This window comes from Pristis pectinata, chromosome 6 (genome assembly GCF_009764475.1).
Source record: "Pristis pectinata isolate sPriPec2 chromosome 6, sPriPec2.1.pri, whole genome shotgun sequence".
NCBI classification, from domain to species: domain Eukaryota; kingdom Metazoa; phylum Chordata; class Chondrichthyes; order Rhinopristiformes; family Pristidae; genus Pristis; species Pristis pectinata.
The window spans coordinates 90,625,825-90,647,790 of NC_067410.1; the positions used below are offsets into that span (position 1 = coordinate 90,625,825).

General features: G+C 39.7%; 1 protein-coding gene across 3 annotated transcripts in view; it reads left to right on the top strand.

The window, feature by feature from the left end:
* The window catches only part of LOC127571643 (DCN1-like protein 1), a 48,050-nt gene extending 26,371 nt beyond the window's left edge, over nucleotides 1-21,679 (top strand). For 2 of the 3 annotated variants that reach the window (XM_052018221.1, XM_052018220.1), the window contains exons 3-7: nucleotides 669-837; nucleotides 2,688-2,818; nucleotides 6,722-6,804; nucleotides 15,710-15,806; nucleotides 16,809-21,679. In XM_052018221.1, the coding sequence (XP_051874181.1) occupies nucleotides 669-837; nucleotides 2,688-2,818; nucleotides 6,722-6,804; nucleotides 15,710-15,806; nucleotides 16,809-16,888 (560 nt within the window). In that variant the 3' untranslated portion in view covers nucleotides 16,889-21,679. Of the gene's footprint in view, nucleotides 1-668; nucleotides 838-2,687; nucleotides 2,819-4,066; nucleotides 4,207-6,721; nucleotides 6,805-15,709; nucleotides 15,807-16,808 lie in introns of those variants that run through there. The other variant, XR_007956496.1, reaches the window with a different exon arrangement.
* Nucleotides 21,680-21,966: the final 287 nt, after the last annotated feature.

The following is a 21,966-nucleotide window of genomic DNA, read 5'->3' on the forward strand; positions in this document are numbered from 1 at the left end:
TGAAATATGCCTTGCTATATAGTAAGACACTGCTATCTGAAAATAATCATTTGTGTTTTGTGTGTATTGTTGTGGAAATCAGAATAATCTACATTGTGCACTTGAGGCTGGTGATAAATTAATTCTCAACTAGAAACAGTTATGTGCATGGAATTATTTTCTTTGAAATGCATTCACTAATATGTAGTTAATTGCTGCAACTGTTTTGAGTAGCAGTAAGATGAGTAGATACTTTATTCCTGTTATCAACCCTAAGACTTCAGATTCCTGTCCTTCTCCATTTTTAGTTTATTGTGCATTCCCAATTTTAATTGGTTTTCCATTGGTGGCTTGTATTCTGCTGAGCAGATGTGAAGCACTGAAATTCTCTCCCTAAAGTTTTCTGCATCCTTGCAGTGATTCCTGTAAGATTGTTCTTAAAGTCCATTGACCAAGCTTTTGATATCTTAAGGGGCTTGATGAAGGACTTTGCTTAATTACAGTCTTGTGAAGTACCTTTTTGGACATAATATAAATGCATGTTCATTTTTGATGACATTGGTTGACGAAGTTTTGGTATGTGCTCAAGTAGAAGCAGAATTCTCATTCTATTGAGTCAAATTAGGTAGGCATCCTTTCTTGAAAAATAAGTATATTCTGAGTATATGTGTATTTTTATTTACTTTTAGATCCGCAAGATGAAAATAAAATAGGAATAGATGGTATTCAACAATTCTGCGATGATTTAGGATTGGATCCAGCCAGTATCAGTGTACTGGTCATTGCATGGAAATTTCGAGCAGCCACACAGTGTGAATTCTCAAAACAAGAGTTCATAGATGGTATGACAGATTTAGGGTAAGTAACATATTTGTATAAGTATTGATAATTTAGTTCATTTATTCAGTTGATTTATTCAGAACTTTAAAGTTTAACATCAACAACAGTGGGCATTGTTGATGTTAGTCTGAGTGCTGAAACTCTCTCTATTTAGAGAGAATTCAGAGATCTACAGCTTCCACAACGATTAATTGAAAATAAACATTTCTAAAGTGTAGTTGCTAGCACACATTTGTGTTAGACAAGATTTAAAGACATCTACTCTGCCAACAGCAGTCACTGAGTCAACACTCTACAAGGAATTGATTGTGAAATCGCTTGCATCCTGTATGGCATGGGAGTACTTCATCAGACCCTTGTTTTGTGACCTCTGCTTTTGACACCAACATTGTTTCTATTTATGGTCAAGGCAGGTCTCTAGTTGATATACTCCTTTGATGGAAAGCTACTGTACCTTTTAAGTTGGGTATCATTCCCATATATGATGTATATTTTGGTTTTTATCATTAAGCTGTTAGGGGGAAGTATTGCTTAAGAATTTTTAGGAAGTATTTATTAGTATATTCCAAAACATTCTGTCTAATTTCTTCCTTCAGGCTTGTGTAATCTTGGATTTATAAATTTAAGTTAGATTGCGTTTTCATTTCCATACAACAAAAGGTCAAAATGAAGTTGGTGTAAAATATCAAAACCTATAGCTCAAACCGTTTGGCAAAAATCTCAACAAATTTTCAGTAACAAAATTATTCAGATTTATATTTGTTTGCTTGTGCATGGAAAATGGAGCAAAGAAATATTACTAAATTGGCCTTATTGGTGGGTGCCTGGAATGCACTGCCGGGAGTGGTGGTAGGGGACGACATGATAGGGTCATTTAAGAGACTATTAGATTGGCACATGGATGAAAAGTAGAGGATGAATGGCTGTGTCCTCTTAGTGGAGAGTTGAGAATTAAGGGACTTTGTCTCAGTATGAAGACTTGGTCATTTAAGACTAAGATAATGGCGTGATCATATTGAATGGTGGAGCAGGTTTGAGGTGCCACATAATGCTAATCATACCTCAGTTTATGTTCTTCATTCTGTGTTGTCAAATCTACAATTTTTAAGTGATTCACTTATCAGGAAACAAAATGTCCAGCTGTGATCTTGATGTATTGTTTTGCACTCATATTGTTTCATTGAAACAAAACTGTGGATTTGGATTCAGACAACAGGTTATTACTAACTAAAATTTGTAGGTATCTGACCTTGTACACTGAAGATAGATGCTAGCTTCTGTTTGAAAGCTTGCATGCACATCAGATAAATCCAGCACCATTCCAATTTAAGTACAGAGTGCAAATTTTAAAGTATTGCACTTTGTTTTCCCTTCCTCCTTTTAGTCTCTCTCTGCCTCATTTTTGTTTTGTCTCTAGTGGTGGAAGAAATTGACGTTTCACAAATTTCTACTTAAGGTTCACTCCATATAACCAGTGAAACATAAAACCAGTGAAGAGGAATCAGTAATTCATTTGTTATTTTAAGGTGGCATCTGATAGTCTGAGAGCTCTCAAATATTCCTGGGACTTTGCGTTACTCTGAATTTAAATTTCAGTTCTTTGCATATTTCACCCAAATATGGTGACATTTAGGATAGTACTGTTATTTGTTCTTTTAAAATTGATTAACATGAAAAAGCTAAATGTTTTGACATTTTCCTGATTTTCCATTTTACAAAAATGGATGAAAACTAAATATTATTAAGATCTTGTGATGGAGAGAAGAATGGAAGGATGAGGGAATATTAATATGATGAAAGTAGGAATGGAGGAGAACATTGAATGTTATGATACATTGTTGAAAAGAAGTTTCTCTTATTGATTTAAGGTGTGACAGCATAGAAAAACTGAAGGTTCTACTGCCTAAATTGGAACTAGAATTAAAAGATCAAGCAAAGTTTAAGGATTTTTACCAGTTCACATTCAACTTTGCAAAGAACCCAGGTCAGAAGGGCTTAGGTAAGTGCAATCTAAAAGATCCGTGACCTTCCAAAAAACATTTCTCAATAATGCAGCCTTTTGGGCAACAGAATACAAAGAAAAAAAGCACAAAAGAATACAGAATTCCCAATGTGATCTAGATGTGATGTTGGAATTGCATGATTCATTCATTTTTATTGTATTTAAACAGATCCTGCTTGATTTACCAAGGGCAGGAACTGTCATAAGACATGATGCTATAAATCTAGTCACTCATGGTTGTATGTGGCAAACACATAAATTGGAATTGGTGTTTTGGTAATTATGATTACCCTACATAGCAGTATTGGTAGGTAAATTGAATTAAGTTACTGTTTTCTTTGCTTTTCTAACATTGTCTGGAACACTATTTAGAATTGGTTAAGCAGTGAATTTTTAAATCAAATTTTGTGGTGCTTTGCTCTATTCTAGAACTTTTTTTACATGTAAGCTTGGATTTCACCAAAACATTGGCAACAATTTAGTTGCCACTTTTGTTGTAAATTTTAGGAAATTTTAATAAGATTACAGTACATTTTAAGGAGTACAGATCGACATCAATAAAGCAGCATGGATTTGTCAACAAACAAATCATATTCTGACAACACCTCCCACCCAGCATTTTTATATGGGATGTTGTTCTTTGATAATACCTTGTATTATATTTATTGAAAACAGAGTTCTTGAAAAAATCCACATTAATATTGAATTTGGATGCTTTACCTGTAGCAGATACTGCCTGAGTATTGTAGCAGTTTGGCAGGTAGGAAATTAACATCCAGAACCAATTAACTTGTCAAGTGGAGCAGAGAACTGGGCTTTGCACATTTCAGATTTTACTCTTGGATGCACATTTAGGAGGTGGCCTTTCATCTAAATTGGTGGTTAGGTTAGAAATCCCTTGTGAATTCCCTTCTGGACTCCAAAAGAAGGCTACCAGGGATCAGTAAATGCCTCCTGAGTTCTTTTAATAGCATTTTTAGTCAAGTACCTTTTATACTTTATCCATGCTGACATAATGGTAAACACCCAGAAGTAGTAACAGAATAGATTTAGAAACTGACATGTGGCATTTTTGGAATTAGACAGCACAAATGTGATATTCCAGGATCTTACCCAGCTAGTTCACTACTTCTGAGGTCATGTGATACTCAACTCCAGTGCAAACCGACCCATCTGATCTATTTGCCCACAGTCTGCAAAATCTCCCCAAATATATCTGCGCCCTATTTATCTCCATGTCTACAGACAACACAGAAAATCTAAAGGAAGCTTGGGAGCAAGACCTAGGCTGCCAGATAACGAGGAGTAGGGAGGAGTGTGGAGGCAGACCCGCAGGACCTTCACATGCAGCAGAATTCAAGAGGGGCAGAACTAATTTTTCAAAGGTATAATCATAGCTTAACTTTAGCATATGTTTAAAAATAGAGTGATTACATTCATGGCTCTACAAAATTGCCAAGTAACAAATTAATTTGAGGTTTTTATTTTAATCCTCCTTGTGATCTTTGCACACAAACTTGCCACTTTAATTAATTGACAGGGAAAGAGGAAATGTTGGAAGTGTACTGAAGGCCCTTCATCTGTAAAGAGAAAAGGCAGGTTAAAGATTTGTTTGAGATACCATGTCACAACTGATTCAGATGAACATGTGGATTGCAAAGCTGCTTAGATTTGATTCATGCATTGATTCTTCCACTTCCATCAGCTGTGGTATTAACACTGGAAGTTGCCATGTGCTAACACCTCATTAAATGTCAGCATGTAAATAGTCAAAGATTCCTTTAAAGGCCTGATTTTTTTTTAAAATGATTTCTTGATTTTAAAAAAAATCCAACAAATTGCTTTTGAAATACTAATGGATAGGTTGAAATGTCAGTTAGTCTGAATTTGTGAAAGAACCTTGGTATACGACAATTTAGAATGAATTAGTTTATACAAGAGAAGAATATGTCATTTGATTGCAGAAGAAATGTGCTTTGACACCACAATTTATTCTGCTCTGTGATAACCATTTTGTTACTTCATTGGCCTCACTTTTAATTTAAAATCCTAGACATAACTCCAGAAGCACTTTTTTTTTAAAATGTTTTATTCTGATTGGATAGTTAATGGAAAGAGATGTCAGTGTCCAAGTTTTGTTTTAGCAGGATGGTGAATGTGGAGTATGCTTAAATCTCTGTTTACCTACTGATGGAAGGTGCACCAGGAGTAGATCTCTAGAAATTTGACTTAACCTTAGAATCTCCTAAATCAGTGTTTCTACAATTGAAGTTCACCATCTTTTTCACAGAAAAATCATGTGCTTGTAAAATAAGCATCAGCTAACGTTGGCAATAATACCAATGTTTATGCAATATGATTTTTGTAAACCCACCACTAACGTGCTATATTCGTTTTCTGATACACTTCGACTGATAGAATGTGATCATTCTCTTATGAATTCAGACTGGGCCAAACATCGTGGGCATAAGGAATCTTTTGAGTACAAGGATAAAACAGTAACTGCGCAAATTTTGGTGATTTCATAATCTCCTCTTGGGTGGCTGAAGAAAATTATTAGATATCCTTTCTTTCCTCAGTTTGTGGGATGCATTGTACAAATCTAGCTTTGATTATGTTATGATTGAAAAAGAAATGTCTTTGGAGATGCCAGAACATTCTACCTAATGTGGCTGGCATTTTATGAAGGACTGAATATTCTGAAGACTGATATTTACATTACCTGAAGCCCAAAATCTAAATTAATTCTAAGGTGTATTGTTTTGTTACCAAAATATGATGATGTGATTAAGATTCTGAGATACAAACTGGTTAATGGTAAATTATGATATCTCAGAAAAATGACGAAGCTAATCTACAATTTTGCAATAAATTAACAAAACATAAGATTGAAGAATTAAGTTAGACTGATGAAATCCAGCTTCTGGCAGATTAATGCTACAGTGCAAAACAATTTGGTGTTTGGGATGCAAAGAGTAATTATTATCTGAAGTGTCCTATTAAGTTTAAGACCTGGATATGATGTAGAAAAGGTGGTGGGAACTGTAAATTAATTTGTGAATGCTCAACCTTCAGTTAGAGAAAAAGATTAAAAGTACTTGTATTGAGATCTCTCTTAATCTCAAAAAATTATCCTAAATAGGAGTACGCAGTTTTGAGCTGGAAAACAAAATCAGATCTCTTAATTGTTGATACTTGTTAATGAAGTGACACATAGTGGTGAAATTAAATACAAATAGAACTTTCAAGTACATATTGATCTAGTCTTTGCATTTACTATTATTGAAACCATTTTCCTCTTTCTGCTAATGAACAGTTTCAATTGTTAATATTAATTTTTGTCCTGCCATTTCCATTTGATTTTACAATGATTGGCATTTTTGAAACTTGGCTTAAGATGTTTTCACTCACCCATGCCTGTTTGGTCTGAGTTGTGTAGTATTTAAAGTATTAGGTTCATAATGAATTGTTTTATAGTCTTAACTCTGAAGGAAAATGTGTACATTTAAAAAAGCAAACATCTCCCTTTATAACATTGAGATCAAAGGGGCCATCAAGTTGCGTATGATTTCTTGCGAAATACATGGGATTAATCAAATTGTTATGAGAACAGTAATACCTGTTGGGAGTTAACTACCTTAATTACATTTTAAATCTACTTAATATGTCTGTAGGCATTTTTCTACTGATCGGATTTTGAGACTAGACAGTTTCAGATTGGTTTAATTACTTTTCCATCACTTGTGGTTAACCTATAATTATAATAACCACACCAAAATGGAGGAAAATATGTACAAAAATGAAAATAAAATGGCTGTAACACTGTGTATTCAACATTTGATGTGGATATTTAAACTTCCCAGTAACTACTGCTGATATACTTAATATTTTATTTTCCAGACTTAGAAATGGCAATTGCTTACTGGAATTTAGTACTTGCTGGGCGATTCAAATTCTTAGATCTATGGAATAAATTTTTATTGGTGAGTACAAGCAAGGATGTTTCCAACCTGTTTCTGATGTGTTTGTTTTTGAAAATTGGTGTTTCTTTGTGAAAACTCTAAACAAGATAAATGTAGTTTATGCAATGCAGCTATCAGGCTACAGTCAAGATACCAGAGGCCATTTGGCTCATTTGTCCTTTTCCTGACTATAAAAGCTATCTAACTTTTAACAATTCCCTTGCCTACAGCATTCAAATTTTTCCTTCTTAAAATACTTATTCACTTCCCTTGGAAAGTAATTATGGATTTTGCTTACTTATTCAATAGGCTATTTTATTTCCTAAAACTGCTCTGTATAAGTAGAATTTGGCCTAACCTTGCCCTTTAGCCATGAATTTAAATTTTTCTTTTGGTTATTGACACACTGAATAGCGGGAAATTGTTGTGTTTTACTTGTTTAAAAAATGTCCTTATCCTAAGTTGCATCTCCTTGTGTTTATAATTTACATTTCTTAACCCCTGCCTACCCATTATTCAGTAAACTTATTTATGTCCTGCTGAACATAGCATCTCAGGTCGTATAAGGAAGTCAATTATGCTGACCATTTTAATCCCATATCCCCTGCGTCTTGTGCCCAAAACATGCTGGCTGGTTGGTAAATTGGTTACTGTAAATTATCCCTAGTGTAGATGGTGGTAGGAAATATGAAAACATATTTAAGAAACAGATGAAGGAGCTACAACTGTTATACATTACTGCCTTTTATAAAAGTATGAAAGGAAAAGCAACCCAATGTTGGCCACTAAAACTAATGTTAGTGTTAGATCCAAAGAGGAATATAGTATAAGATTGTTAGACAAAGTAGAAAACGGGAGGATTGGGGGCAGTTTAGATTTCAGTAAAGGAGGGTAAAATTATTAATTGAGTGGAAAGTAGAATGAGAGTAAACTTGCAGGGAATATAAAAGTGGACCGTAAAAGCTTCTATAGATGTATGAAAAGATCAAGATTAGTAAAGACAAATGTAGCTTCCCTACAGTCAGAAGTGGGAGAACATTTCTATCCTCTCCTGTGAAGACACAACCAAAGTAACCTTCCAGAATGATAGAGAACTAAGACTCTAATGAGACCAAGGAATTAAATAAAGGAAATTTAGTATTAGGAAGAAAATAGTGCTGGAGAAATTGGTCACTGAAGGCAAATAAATCCCCAGGGTATAATAATTTGCATCCTAGAGTACTGAAAGAGGCAGCCGTATCAATAGTGTTTGCATTGGTTATTATTCTTGAGAATGCTATATTTTATGGTATAGTTCTTGCAGATTGGAGGGTGGCAAAATATAACCTCACTATTTAAAAGGGAGAGAATAATTGGGAAGCTAGACAGCCTAGCCCATCATTAATGTACAGAATGCTGAAGGTAGTATAATGGATGTGATAACAAGACATTTACAAAATATCAATTGGATTTGATAAAATTAAACGTGGATTTCTGGAATGGAAATCTTGTTTGGAAAGCCTAGTGAAGTTTTAGAGACGTAACTATAGGAAAGGTAAGAGAACCAGCAGATCTGATAATATTCAGGCCTGGGTTGACAGTTGGCATGTAACATTCGCAGTACACAAGGAAAGGTAAGAGAACCAGCAGATCTGATAATATTCAGGCCTGGGTCGACAGTTGGCATGTAACATTCGCAGTACACAAGGTCCAGATAAGGACGATATCCAAGAGGAGAAAATCCAGCTATCACCCCTGACATTCAATAGTGTTACCATTGCTGAATCCTCCATTATTAATATCCTAGGGGGTTACAGATGCACCTGGAATGCACTGCCTGAGAGAATGGTTGAAGCTGGGTCGCTGACAGCATTTAAGAAGTGTCTATATGAACACTTGAATTACTTGGGCATTGAAGGCTACAGACAAGGTGCTAGGCAGGGGTTAATACGGAAGGGTGCCCACTGCTTGTCATGAATGTGGTGGGCTGAATGGCCTGCTTCCGTGCTGTATAATTTTATGATTTTTGGCTAAATTGATGATATAGATTGTGAATAGTGGGGTTGTGAGCACCAATTGTCACAGTTTGTCAACCTGAGAAGGATGTATTTATTACTACTCTTATACTACTCTAAATACAGTGGTATGTTAACCCCTTCCAATTCCATGTGTTCTGACTTTGTTCATCAACCTCATGGGACCTTATTTGAAAGGGTTCTGAAAATATAATTGCACCACATCCGCTGGTTCCTCTATCTGTTTTGCTAATTGCATCCTCAGAGCTTCTATCAATTAGTCAACCATGATTTTCATTTCATAAATCCATGGTGAATGCTTAATCATATTACTGTCTAAATGTATTGGTATAACACCTTTGATTAAAGATGCCAGCATTTTCTCAACTATTGATGTCAGACTAACAGGTTAGTGGTTCCCTATTTTCTCTCCCACTTTCTGAAATAGTGTGGTCTTGTTCACCACTGTCAAATCTGCAGGAACCATACCAGAATCTATAAAATTTTGGAACATGCTAACCAGTACACCATTATTTCTATAGCCACTGTACATCAGCTCCTTTTTGGATTATCAGTTTTCGGGCCGATCAACCTTTTTTTAAACTAATAATTTATTTTCCTTCCTCTTGCTCTGGATGCTTGGCTCTCTAGTATTTCTGGGAGTTTGTCTTGCATGAAAACAGATATTAAGTATTTAACTCCTCTGCTATTTTCTTTATTCATTATAAGTTCTCCAGTCTCTATTTGTAAGGGGCTTATTTTTGTCCTTATTATATTTTCATATTTTTGCAAACTTAAAGGTTTATAGTCTGCAATAAAGACTGAAAATGCTGGAAACATTCAGCAGGTCAGGCAGCATCTGGGGAAAGAAACAGAGTTAATGTTTCCGGTTCTTGACCATTCTTTCTCTTACCACAGATATGCAGCCTGATCTGTTGAGGTTTGTGTTTGTATCCAGCATCTGTGGTATATTTGATTTCTCCTCTGGTCTGCTTGTGTTTCTTGCTAGTTTACTCTCATTCTATTTTCGCTTTATCGATTTCTCTGTTCTAACTGCTGTGCTACTAGAAGCCTTTTTATATTCTCACCACTACTCAGCATCTAATTATCAGATTGTTAGCACTAGTTTCTTTTGCCCAGCACATATATTAAAGTCCCCATGATTACTATATTACCCCTGTTACATGAACCTCTATTTCCCTATTTATAATGTGGTATAATACTGCTGAAGGTGATGTTTCTCGGGAGAGTGTAGCACTGGGACAGCATGAGATCCTGGAATTAGATTTTGTGGAACTAAGAAAGAGTTTAAAAAGCAACACTTTAATGGTAGAAAGCTCAGATTTCTTTGTGTCATGTGCAGAAATAGAAGAATAAAGCAATAGCCCTACTGCTAAGTATTATGAGATACCATGGAGATTTGTATCCGGGGAATTTTCATTAATCACCATCGTTTGTCTTCCTTGGACTTTGTTCATCCTTGGGCACTGTCCTTCAGAACATGCACTTAATTTTATAATTTTTTTTTACTAACAATCCACCTCCTCAGTACTTTCTGATGTCCATTTAAAAAAAACTTCGCAAATTTTCTGAATTAATGTATTTTTTATTTTCTCAAAGATATGTTAATTTATCATAGAGGATTTTATACATTAATGCTAGCCTTCCTACATGAACCCGTATCCATCCTGTTGTGCTTACATCATGCAGTTTATTAAAATTACCAGCTGTCATGCAAGGCCAGTTTTATTTCTTTTTTTTTACCCTTTTGTTATCAGATATCACTTTGTCAACTTGGCACAACTACCATATCTTCAGACCAATTCAATAGGAAATAATTTAATATTAAGTTGAATTGCTCTGTTTTTATGCTGCTGGTTTGCCTGTCCACTTATTTTCTCCACTTTTTTTATCTATTCAAAATCCATTCTGCTACAAACAGTTTGACTTCTTCATGGTTTATTGATCATAAATGATCTGTCTGCTTTTGACTCCTTTTCACTGTCCTTGTTTTTTTTTAAGCTAAATATTCTTACAAATTAGTACCCAGAATTAGCACCTGGATGCTTTATCTTTTCTTCCAGTTAGTGAGATGATCTTCAGTCAGCAATGAAGGTTATATTTTAATATCATTGAAAGGGTTGGGTGGTGGCAAATTTATTCTTGTTATAAAATGAACCTTGTAGCGGTTGCTACCGCGGAATAAAACAAGACTCTACTCGGAGGATTGCCAAACAGAACTGGTTTATTTTCCCGCCTTGCGCAGGCCCTTTAAGGGAGAATGTTCCCGCCCAAAACAACTGGCAATGACGTAAGTCCTACGTCATCAGGACTTTCCCGCGCGCGGGTTCTCCCCGTCGCTCGGAAAGACGAGGCCCGCTGCCATCTCGGGCCTCGTCGCTCCGACGCCGTGCGACCCGACTGCCGAGCCGGTTCGCCCGACTAGACAGTGAGTCGCCACACAACCCCCCCCCCCCCAAGAACCGGCGATACAGTCCCCAAGGTCCGTGGGCTGTGCCAGCTGCCGCTTAGGGGGGCGGCCTCTGCGTCGCGGCGTGGCAGCCTTGACAGGCTGTTGCAGATCCAAATGGGCCGGTTTGAGGCGGTCCGCCGTGAAAACCTGTTCCCTGCCTCCAATGTCCAAAATAAAAGTGGATCCATTATTCCGTATGACTCGGAACGGTCCCTCATATGGTCGTTGCAATGGCGCCCGAGGCGTGCCCCTGCGAACGAAAACAAACTTACAGTCCCGTAGTTCCTTGGGCTGGCAGGATGGGGCTTGACCGTGCCGTGAGGTGGGAATCGGGGCCAAGGTGCCAAGCTTCTCGCGCAGTCTTTGTAGGACTGCTGGGGGTTGTTCCCCTTGGTCCCGAAGGGCAGGTATGAAATCCCCGGGGACAACTAGTGGCGCCCCGTATACAAGCTCAGCTGACGAAGTGCGGAGGTCTTCTTTGGGGGCAGTGCGTATGCCGAGCAGGACCCAAGGCAGCTCGTCAACCCAGTTAGGACCCTTCAGGCGGGCCATCAAGGCCGATTTCAGATGGCGGTGAAAACGTTCCACCAACCCGTTTGATTGAGGATGGTAGGCCGTGGTGGTGTGCAGCTGCGTCCCCAGCAGGTTCGCTAATGCAGCCCAGAGACTGGAAGTGAATTGGGTGCCTCTGTCTGAAGGGATGTGGGCCGGAACGCCAAAACGTGAGACCCAAGTTGTGAGCAGCGCCCGGGCGCAGGAATCAGTTGTGATGTCAGTCAGGGGGGTTGCCTCCGGCCACCTTGTGAACCGGTCCACGATGGTAAGGAGGTACTGGGCTCCTCTTGAAACTGGCAGAGGGCCCACAAGGTCGACGTGTATGTGGTCGAACCTCCTACGGGTAGGCTCGAACTGCTGTGGTGGGACCTTGGTGTGTCGCTGGATTTTTGACGTCTGGCAGTGCGGACAAGTCCTGGCCCACTCACTGACCTGTTTGCGCAGGCCATGCCAGACAAACTTGCTGGCGACCAGTCGGACAGTAGATCTGATGGACGGGTGCGCCAACCCATGTACCGAGTCAAAAACGCGTCTCCGCCAGGCTGCAGGGACTATAGGGCGGGGCTGACCAGTCGCAACGTCGCAAAGTAGGGTCCGCTGACCTGGACCAACCAAGAAATCTCGGAGCTGCAGACCCGAGACTGCGTTTCTGTAGCTGGGCAGTTCGTCGTTGGCTTGCTGTGCATCAGCTAGGGCCGTGTAGTCGACACCCAAGGATAGGTTGTGGATGGTTGGTCTGGAAAGTGCATCAGCAACGACATTATCCTTTCCGGAGACATGTTGGATGTCAGTTGTGAACTCGGAAATGTAGGATAAATGTCTGCTGACGAGCTGACCAGGGATTGGAGACTTTGGAGAAGGCAAAGGACAGAGGCTTATGATCGGTGAAAGCGGTAAAAGGCCTGCCTTCTAGAAAGTATCGGAAATGCCGGACCGCCAGATACAGCGCTAGAAGTTCCCGATCAAAAGCGCTGTACTTCAGTTCGGGCGGTCTAAGGTGCTTGCTGAAAAATGCCAAGGGTTGCCAGCGGCCTTCGAGTAGCTGTTCCAGTACCCCACCCACCGTGGTGTTGGACGCGTCTACCGTGAGGGCAGTCGGGACGACAGTCCTGAGGTGTACCAGCATCGTGGCGTCTGCCAGGGCGTCTTTGGCCTTAACGAAAGCAGCCGCAGCCTCGTCAGTCCTGGTGATGTCCTTGCCCTTACCAGCCAGCAGCGAGAACAGAGGGCGCATGATACGGGCTGCTGCAGGGATGAAACGATGGTAAAAGTTGACCATCCCAAGGAATTCCTGTAGGCCTTTGACTGTGTCGGGGCGGGCAAAATGGCGGATAGCATCCACCTTGGCGGGTAGGGGTGTTGCCCCGTCGCTGGTGATTTTGTGGCAGAGGAAATCGATAGAGTCAAGTCCGAATTGGCACTTGGACGGGTTGATCGTGAGGCCGAAATCGCGGAGGCGGGAATACAGCTGGCGGAGGTGGGAAAGGTGTTCCTGGCGGTTACGGCTGGCGATCATCATGTCGTCCAAGTAAATGAACACGAAGTCCAGGTCTCGGCCTACCGCGTCCATCAGCCGCTGGAAGGTCTGCGCGGCGTTCTTAAGGCCGAACGGCATCCGAAGGAATTCGAACAGGCCGAATGGGGTGATAATCGCAGTTTTGGGGACGTCATCCGGATGGACCGGGATTTGGTGGTATCCCCTAACGAGGTCCACTTTGGAAAAGATGCGGGCCCCGTGTAAGTTCGCTGCGAAGTCCTGGATGTGAGGGATGGGATAGCGGTCCGGGGTGGTGGTGTCATTCAGCCTGCAGTAGTCGCCGCAGGGCCTCCACCCTCCGGTGGCTTTGGGGACCATGTGCAGGGGGGAGGCCCAGGGGCTGTCTGACCTGCGAACAATCCCCAGCTCCTCCATGTGACGGAACTCTTCCTTTGCCAGGCGGAGCTTGTCTGGAGGTAATCGTCGTGCTCGGGCATGAAGGGGTGGGCCTGTGGTAATGATGTGGTGTCGTACCCCGTGTGTGGGCCTAGAATTTGTAAACGAAGGTGCCAAAATTGATGGGAATTCGGCTAGGAGCTTGGCAAAATCGTCGCCAGAAAGGGAAATAGAGTCCAGGCGTGGGGCTGGTGGGCTGATTTCTCCCAGGGGATAGGTCCGGAGAGTGCTAGAGTGGACTAACCGCTTCCTTCACAGGTCGACTAACAGGTTGTGGGCCCGAAGGAAATCGGCTCCTAGGAGTGGTTGGGCGACGGTGGCAAGGGTAAAGGTCCAGGTAAAATGGCTGCCGCCAAAGTGTAATTGAAGCGTACGGGTGCCAAAAGACCGTATCGTTGTACCGTTGGCATTGAGTAGATGACCTGGTGGCCTGTCACGAGTGTCGCGGCCTGTCGGGGGCAAAATACTGACCTCCGCTCCAGTATCAACAAGGAAACGCCGTCCAGATTTCTTGTCCTGAACGAAGAGGAGGCTCTGTCGGCGGCCAGCCGCCGTAGCCATCAGCGGCGGCTGGCCCTGGCGTTTCCCTGAAACTTGCAGGGTGGGCGGCATCGACGGGCCTCCGCACCCCACCTCTGATGGTAGAAGCACAGCTGGTCACCCGTGTCGTCGTCTGCGTTCCTGGGGTGTGGCTGCTCGGTTGCTGGGGCCGGGCGAGGCGGGCGTTGGGCTCGCGGCCTGGTGATTTGACTGACGGACGAACCACTCTCGCGCTTGGCCCTCCACAGGACATCTGCCCGGGCGGCCACCTCACGGGGGTTGCTGAAGTCGGCGTCAGCTAACAACAAGTGGATGTCATCGGGGAGCTGTTCGAGGAAGGCCTGTTCGAACATCAGGCATGGCTTGTGTCCCTCAGCCAATGCCAGCACCTCATTCATTAGGGCGGATGGGGATCTGTCCCCCAGGCCATCCAGATGAAGCAGGCGGGCAGCGCGCTCATGACGGGAGAGGCCGAAGGTCCAGATCAAAAGGTCTTTGAAAGCCGGGTACTTATCTTCCTCCGGAGGCGATTGGATGAAGTCTCCAACCTGGGCGGCTGTCTCCTGGTCCAGAGAGCTAACCACATGGTAGTACTTCGTGGAGTCGGAGGTGATCTGCCGAAGGTGGAATTGCGCTTCGGCCTGGTCAAACCAGACGCTGGGCCGAAGTGTCCAAAAGGTGGACAGCTTGAGGGCCACTGTGTTGGCTGCTGCGCTGTCGTCCATTTCGCGGGTCCAAAAGCCGTTTGGACCGTCGGGGTCACCAATGTAGCGGTTGCTACCGCGGAATAAAACAAGACTCTACTCGGAGGATTGCCAAACAGAACTGGTTTATTTTCCCGCTTCACGCGGGCCCTTTAAGGGAGAATGTTCCCGCCCAAAACAACCGGCAATGACGTAATTCCTACGTCACCAGGACTTTCCCGCGCGCGGGTTCTCCCCGTCGCTCGGAAAGACGAGGCCCGCCGCCACCTTGGGCCTCGTCGCTCCGACGCCGCGCGACCCGACTGCCGAGCCGGTTCGCCCGACTAGACGGTGAGTCGCCACAACCTTTCTATTCTGTCAAAAATAGTGTATGTGAAATGTAGCTTAATTTACATTGATGTCATTTCAAATTCCGATTAAGATGCTGTACTTGATTCATGGATCATGGCTTTCTCACTAAAGTTATAGAGGTAAGTCATGCAGCACTGAAACACATCCTTTGGCCCACTGTATCCACACTGACCACCAAGCTCCCATCTACACTTTGGGTGGATTTATGATAAGTACACTAGCTCTCCTTGTTTTGATGTTTTATTTATTTCAGGTTACTGGATTACATTAGGCTGCTAAAGCTTTTAATAAATAATAGAAAATTTATTTTTATTTTTGTATATGTAAGCTGATTGTTTTTATTATACTAAGTCTTAAATGTTTCATTTGCTTACAGGAACATCATAAAAGATCAATACCTAAAGACACCTGGAACCTTCTGTTAGACTTCAGCTGTATGATTGCTGATGACATGTCCAATTATGATGAAGAAGGTATGCATGTGTGGGGGAAAGACATGGTATTTCTTGAAGCAGCTTTGTGCTTATGACTCACTGTATTAAATCCACTGAAATTTTTTTGATTTGTAATTTGTGCAGTGTATTACTTGAGAGGTAAATTCCCACATTAAGATGAGTTCTCTGATTTTAAATATCAAGGGTAAATAGCTTAAATGTAAAAAAAAGGCCAGTGAATGTTTTCAGCAAATTGTAGACCACAAGAACTTTAAGCTTGGTTTCATTTGTATTAGTAAAAGTTGCCAAACTTTTAAAAATGCACCACATTAGTTACTTTATGTTACAGTAGATTCTGAGTTCAATATGCATCCATTTTATCTCTGGTGTGAGTTTCATCCTTCAAGGCCATACAAGATTCAGCAGTGTAGTTGCTCTTCAATTTAAGAGAAGTGAGTTTTGTTCATCTAAATATTCTTACCAAATCAGTTAAACAATCTGAACTGACCAGAATTTGTCTTGAGCACCTGTTGGGGGAAAAATCAACTGTTATATTATGCAGGGATGGAAGACTGCTTGACTGCGGTACAATGAATAAAGTTGTACCCTGCATCTAACTTGGGCAGTACCTGATCTATGAGTGCTTTCTGTCATGGGCTGGTAAAAGCTCAATTTCCTTGATGTATTCTCCTGTCCCTGATGAACACACAAGATCACAAGACAAAGGAGCAAAAGTAGGCCATCGGCCCATCGAGTCTGCTCCGCTACCTCACCATGAGCTAAACTATTCTCCCATCTAGCCCCAATTCCTGGCCTTTTCCCCATATCCCTTGATACCTATCAATCTCCTCCTTAAACACTCCCAATGATCGGGCCTCCACAGCTGTATGTGGCAATGAATTCCATAAATTCACAAGTCACTATACTTAGAATATGTGCTTGGTACATGTTTCTGTTAAGTAACAATATTAAATGAAGTAAAATTAGTTTCTTTAGAAGTATGGAAAAGTTACATGTTTATTTTGTTTTGATGTGTTTCAGGAGCATGGCCAGTGCTTATTGATGACTTTGTGGAATTTGCACGACCACAAATCACTGGGACAAAAAGTACAACTGTGTAGCATTGGGAGTCTTGTTGCGGAATGTACATGATGTGTACAGAATGAAAAATACAGCAAATAATGCACAGTCGTTTCACAATTAGTTAATAAAATGCAGATCAATGGATTGAAGTGAAGATCAATCCTTTCATTCTATCTGGAGGATTGTTAACACCAAAAAGACTTTTCTTCAATCATATCGTATTCATTTAATGGTGGTTTGGGCTTCTGTCTTAGTCAGGACCTCTATGTAATTTCATCAACACTGAGTGTGAGTTCCGTCTGTATACTCTTTGGGATCCTGTACCATTCATCTTTTATCCGTTTGGAGGACTTTTCTGAAAGGATAATTTTATAGTGCTTTTTGACATCGAGCACATTGTTGCCTTCAGTTAGGAGCTGAACAGCATACTTGGACACAGGAAATCTGTATTTGAATTGGAATCGATTCGATCTTAGTACTTTTTAAATTATGTAAACAGGCAGTTAGATCATCACAGAATCTTGCTTTAGCTAATCTTTGGCCATTTTGTGTTCTATGGCAGATTACTTGTCATAAAGTCTTATTTTTCTATGAAGACTGGATCATACTATGCCTATGTACCAAATTTGGTCCTGTTCCATAATGAACATGGCATTAGAATGGTGCAGTTGTACAATTGAGATCTGTGGTAATTACTGTTTGTTTTTTTGGACAAAAATAAAGTTACTCTTCCATTCCCCTTCCAATGCACCGCTTCCCTTTCCAGCTGATATTTTTTAGGTTGGGTTTAATCCAAGAAACTTCTTGTCATCATCCTGATGCTGGATTTTGCAATCTTGAATTTTACCTTCAGATATTTGTCCTGTATAGTGCCCTGCAAGGTATTTCCGGTTTCCTTTCCAGCTGCAATATACTCAAACCAAGATTGCTGAATTAGGTTTTGACTAAATGACTAAACTGTTGACTGAGAGAAACTAAAACTGCTCTGCTCTTTTCAACTTGGGCAGGCCATTGCCACGTTTAACCTAAAGGGGAAAAAACTGGTTGACCTTATCTTTTTTTATATTCAATAAAATGAATGGAAAAGTGACTAGAAATACCTCCGTCTTTTCGTTGGTGTTTGGAGCCATTTACTTTTTGAAGCCAAGTTTAAGAGTCTATACTTAAAGAACATATTAAAGGCAATTATTTTACATCTGTTTTGATCCTGCATCCCAGCTTAGTTCATTATGTTAACTTGACAACTATTCAGAGAGGAGAATTGAAAATCTGTTGGTGTGAGATGGATTTTGATGCTTGTGCCCTTAGCTTGGTTTTACCAGTAGTTTCCCTAATAAAGTTCACACAGGTTGCCGTGTCTATTGTTAGTTTCCTCCCTGTATGTGAGTGAGCTGTAAATTAGAGGATCATGACATGTTTTAAGGAAAATTAATCCCCAAGGTCAGTGTTCAATGCAGGTTTAAGATGAGCCTTTTTATTATCCTGTCACATTTGCTTAAAACATATGGAATAGTCCATTACGTAGCTATCAAAATCTGCTTATTATAAATGGCTCCCATGTTTGTTGAATGCATTATTCAGATAAAAGCTTGGAGCTGCAGGAGGTTATTGTCATCAGGATATTATTATATAATATCCTAAATCTGAATTTCATCATTGGGCCTTCAAAGAAAGTGTCCTATACCAATTTTAATTGGGTTTTAAGATCGTTTAATAAGCTTATTGATGTTCTGATGTTAAACTGCCATCTGATGCAGTTGACTTACATTCAGTTTTCACATACCTCTATGAATCCTGAACTTGTATTACATGGCTTTCCTATGTGATGTTACAGTGATTGCAAATTTGTTATCTGCCCAATTAAGTGTTTTGACTTCATCCATTTTATTAATCCAAGTTAAAATTGTCAATCGATTTTGATGACTAAATGCACTTAAATAGTGGAAACAATGTCAGTTTATTTTGATTCAAATCCTGGAATGCCTAACTGCAACTTTTATTTTAGCAGTATGTTGTAAACCTAATGGTCCAATTTGACCTCTTTGTCTCTGGGGCTGTTATGAAACTGAACTGTTTCTTTGACATTACTTTACCTCAGTACTGATAGACCAGAGAATCACTCTTTTAAATAAACTTCTCGTTTATTTTTCATTCACTAAACCATAATGCAAAGGCATCTAAGTGATTTGAAAGCTGGTCATTTTAGAAAATCCATTTCATTTTAATTTGCATATTATATTTTCAATAATTTTCTTTTGAAGTTGCATGGTACATTTTAAAGTGCAGTTCTACTGATTTTATTGCGGTGACACTAAGTACGCAGATGGAGCCAATCCTTATATAAAAAAAAATGTACATGAAATATAGAAAATGCAGTTTTGTTGTGCAGGTTTCTCTAATTTGCTGTTTCTATTGTGCAAACATAATGTACTTGAGTACTGTATAAACTACGGAGTAAGTTGGAACTCCACTGTCATTTGCACATGAGATCAGAAGATTCGTAAAATGGCTAAGTAGTTAAAATGAGGTTGTAAAAACAATGTAAACTAAGTAAATTTTGAAGCTGTTAAGCATTGATTTTTGGTTATTGCTCGAATTTAGGTACTTCTGATGCCAATATAGTCTTTTAAATCAAGATATTAAAGATAAATCACTATTTGAAGTGGTAGATTTTAATTCCTTACTCACCATTGCAGTCCACTTGCCTGCTTTCAGCATGCACTTCGGTTCTGGAGAAATTCAGCTTGCTAGCCTAATTGATTTGCATAAAATACACAAGTATTCAAATAATGGACAAAACTGTGTATGCAGCAAAACTGGAGATTGATGCAGCTAAGATAATTAATGACCACATTCTATTGTTAGTGTTTTGGTTGTGAGACTTCATAAAATCACAATTGCTGTGATGGATTTCTTTATCACACTGGCAATTAGTAGCCAAGTGGATTACCTTCAGCACATGCAAATTATTCCCTTAATAGATCTTTAGCATCTTTTATGCACATACTCACCTGGGACCTCTTATGGTGAGTTAGGCTGCATCCCCCTGGAATGCTCACCTGCCGAAGAAATGTCAATTTTACTTTTAATATTGGTCCAAACTTGAAAACAAAGCAACGTGCATGGAAGGGAGCAAGTAGCTTGGTGAATTGTTGGTGAGTAACTAATTGTGCAATTTTAAACAGGATTTAGTTCTGCTTTCAGGATGAGGTGGTTGCCCTAAAACTTTAATTCAGTGCTATTCATATGCATGGCTGTTTTGTTACGCCTTTTTAAATGATCCTCCAGCTTTCAACTCAAAATTGAAATGTTTTTGTAGTTTGAAGGTTCTCACATGCCCTGTGGGAAAATTATGTGTGCAAGATCTTTGGAATATTTTTCAAATAAACGAGGAAGGTACTTGTACAGATATAATTACATTCTTGCATGCCAGGCCTTGTTTGATGGAGAAAATGCACTTATGCCTTTTTGGTGTGTTCTAAGAAAAACATAAAAAATGAGTCTGATCCTTGAAACTATGGAAAGGAATTTTTAAAATTACTATGGCATAACTGTACATTTTTAGTTAGTTGATAGTTTTAGGAAGTCAGATTTCTAATAAGTAATCTTTTATTTCTATTTGGTTTGCCTATAATTTAGTTCCCCCATGCTACATCTATACCCAGCAAAGAGTAGGCAGTGGATCTCCTTCCAGATCTTCTCAGGTTCTTAAACTTACTATAATATGTTAATTTAGCTTAACAGTTTTGTTCTTTCCCCATCTGCAAACTCTTTAGGAACCATGCTCAATATGACCTATGTAGGAGTCTGTGAGAGCATGTTTTATGCCACTCCATTCTAATATGCTGTATTTCCCTAGAGGCCCATCAAGCTGGCAATTTGGTTGTGCACATTGATACTGTTTCTGCATTCGTAAACAATCCTGGTGTAACTAATTATTGCACTGAGCTATTTGTAGTGATTTAAGCTTGCATCAAAGCTGTTAACTAGCAGAAAATTTGTACTACATGGACACAAATTTCAGATTTTTCTTCTAAAAGCTTGGAATGTAACACCCTTCTGTAAACGGAAATTGCATTTTGTTTAAGTTACTGAAATGATGCACATTTTAGTATGAAGATGACTTAAAACTACCATAGAACTGGTTCTGCTTAGTTGAAGGGATTAATGTTCCTCATAATTCAATTGTAACTTTAATGTATTGTTTCAAGAGGGAGAGATCAGAAGATAGGACATTTAAAAGAAAATCTCCCCATCAATTTTCTCAATGAATGATTAGACTATCTTTCTGCAGGTGCGAACAATAAAAGTGGCAATCTTATTTAAAGAAAAAAACATGTACCTGTTGACCCATTAAAGAATCATCTGCAGTGTTTATGTAGTGTGCCAAAACCATTGTCTTTTGTTGCTTGGCATTGAATAAAGCAACATGGTTTGGTGTATTTTTGTCCTGTTTGGCCACATCCTTGAATATGTTAAGGCCTGATAATGGCCCACCTGTTCCTTTTGTAGTATTTAAGGAATATAGAAAATGGAACACTTGTTCAAGTTGAACAATTGTTAACTGTGAAGTCTCCATCCTTGGTTATGGGACAGGGAAACAGTATTGTAATTCAGGCCTAATATATAGTGCTTTGTACGTATTGCAATTCTGTACACTTGTAGGTAGCATATTTTAGAGTATTGAGAGCGTGTTTAGGAAGAGCTTGTTTAAATGGATGTCATGTAAATTATGTAAAATTATCTCATTATGGGCAAATGTATTGTAAATTAAACACGAAAATCTACAGGGTCCACTGAGAAATGCCAATAAAAGGGTTTTAAAAAAAATTGATTTATAAGTATCCAGTTGCCTGTTTACTATGAATTAAAAATATTCTGAAAATTCATTGTATAATAAATATTGTTGAGAAGGTGGAAACTTTTAAGCTAAATGCCCAAAATAAGCGTGTGCGGCCAATTGCCTTAATTTATTATTTATTCTCATTTCTAGTCTCTTCCCTGTTTCATTATTGCACATTTGTTTTCCATTGGTCTTGATTAGTTTGTAGGAACAGTAGGTTCAATAAGCTAGCTGATTGATTAAAAAAAGTTAATGTCACAATAACACTTCCTC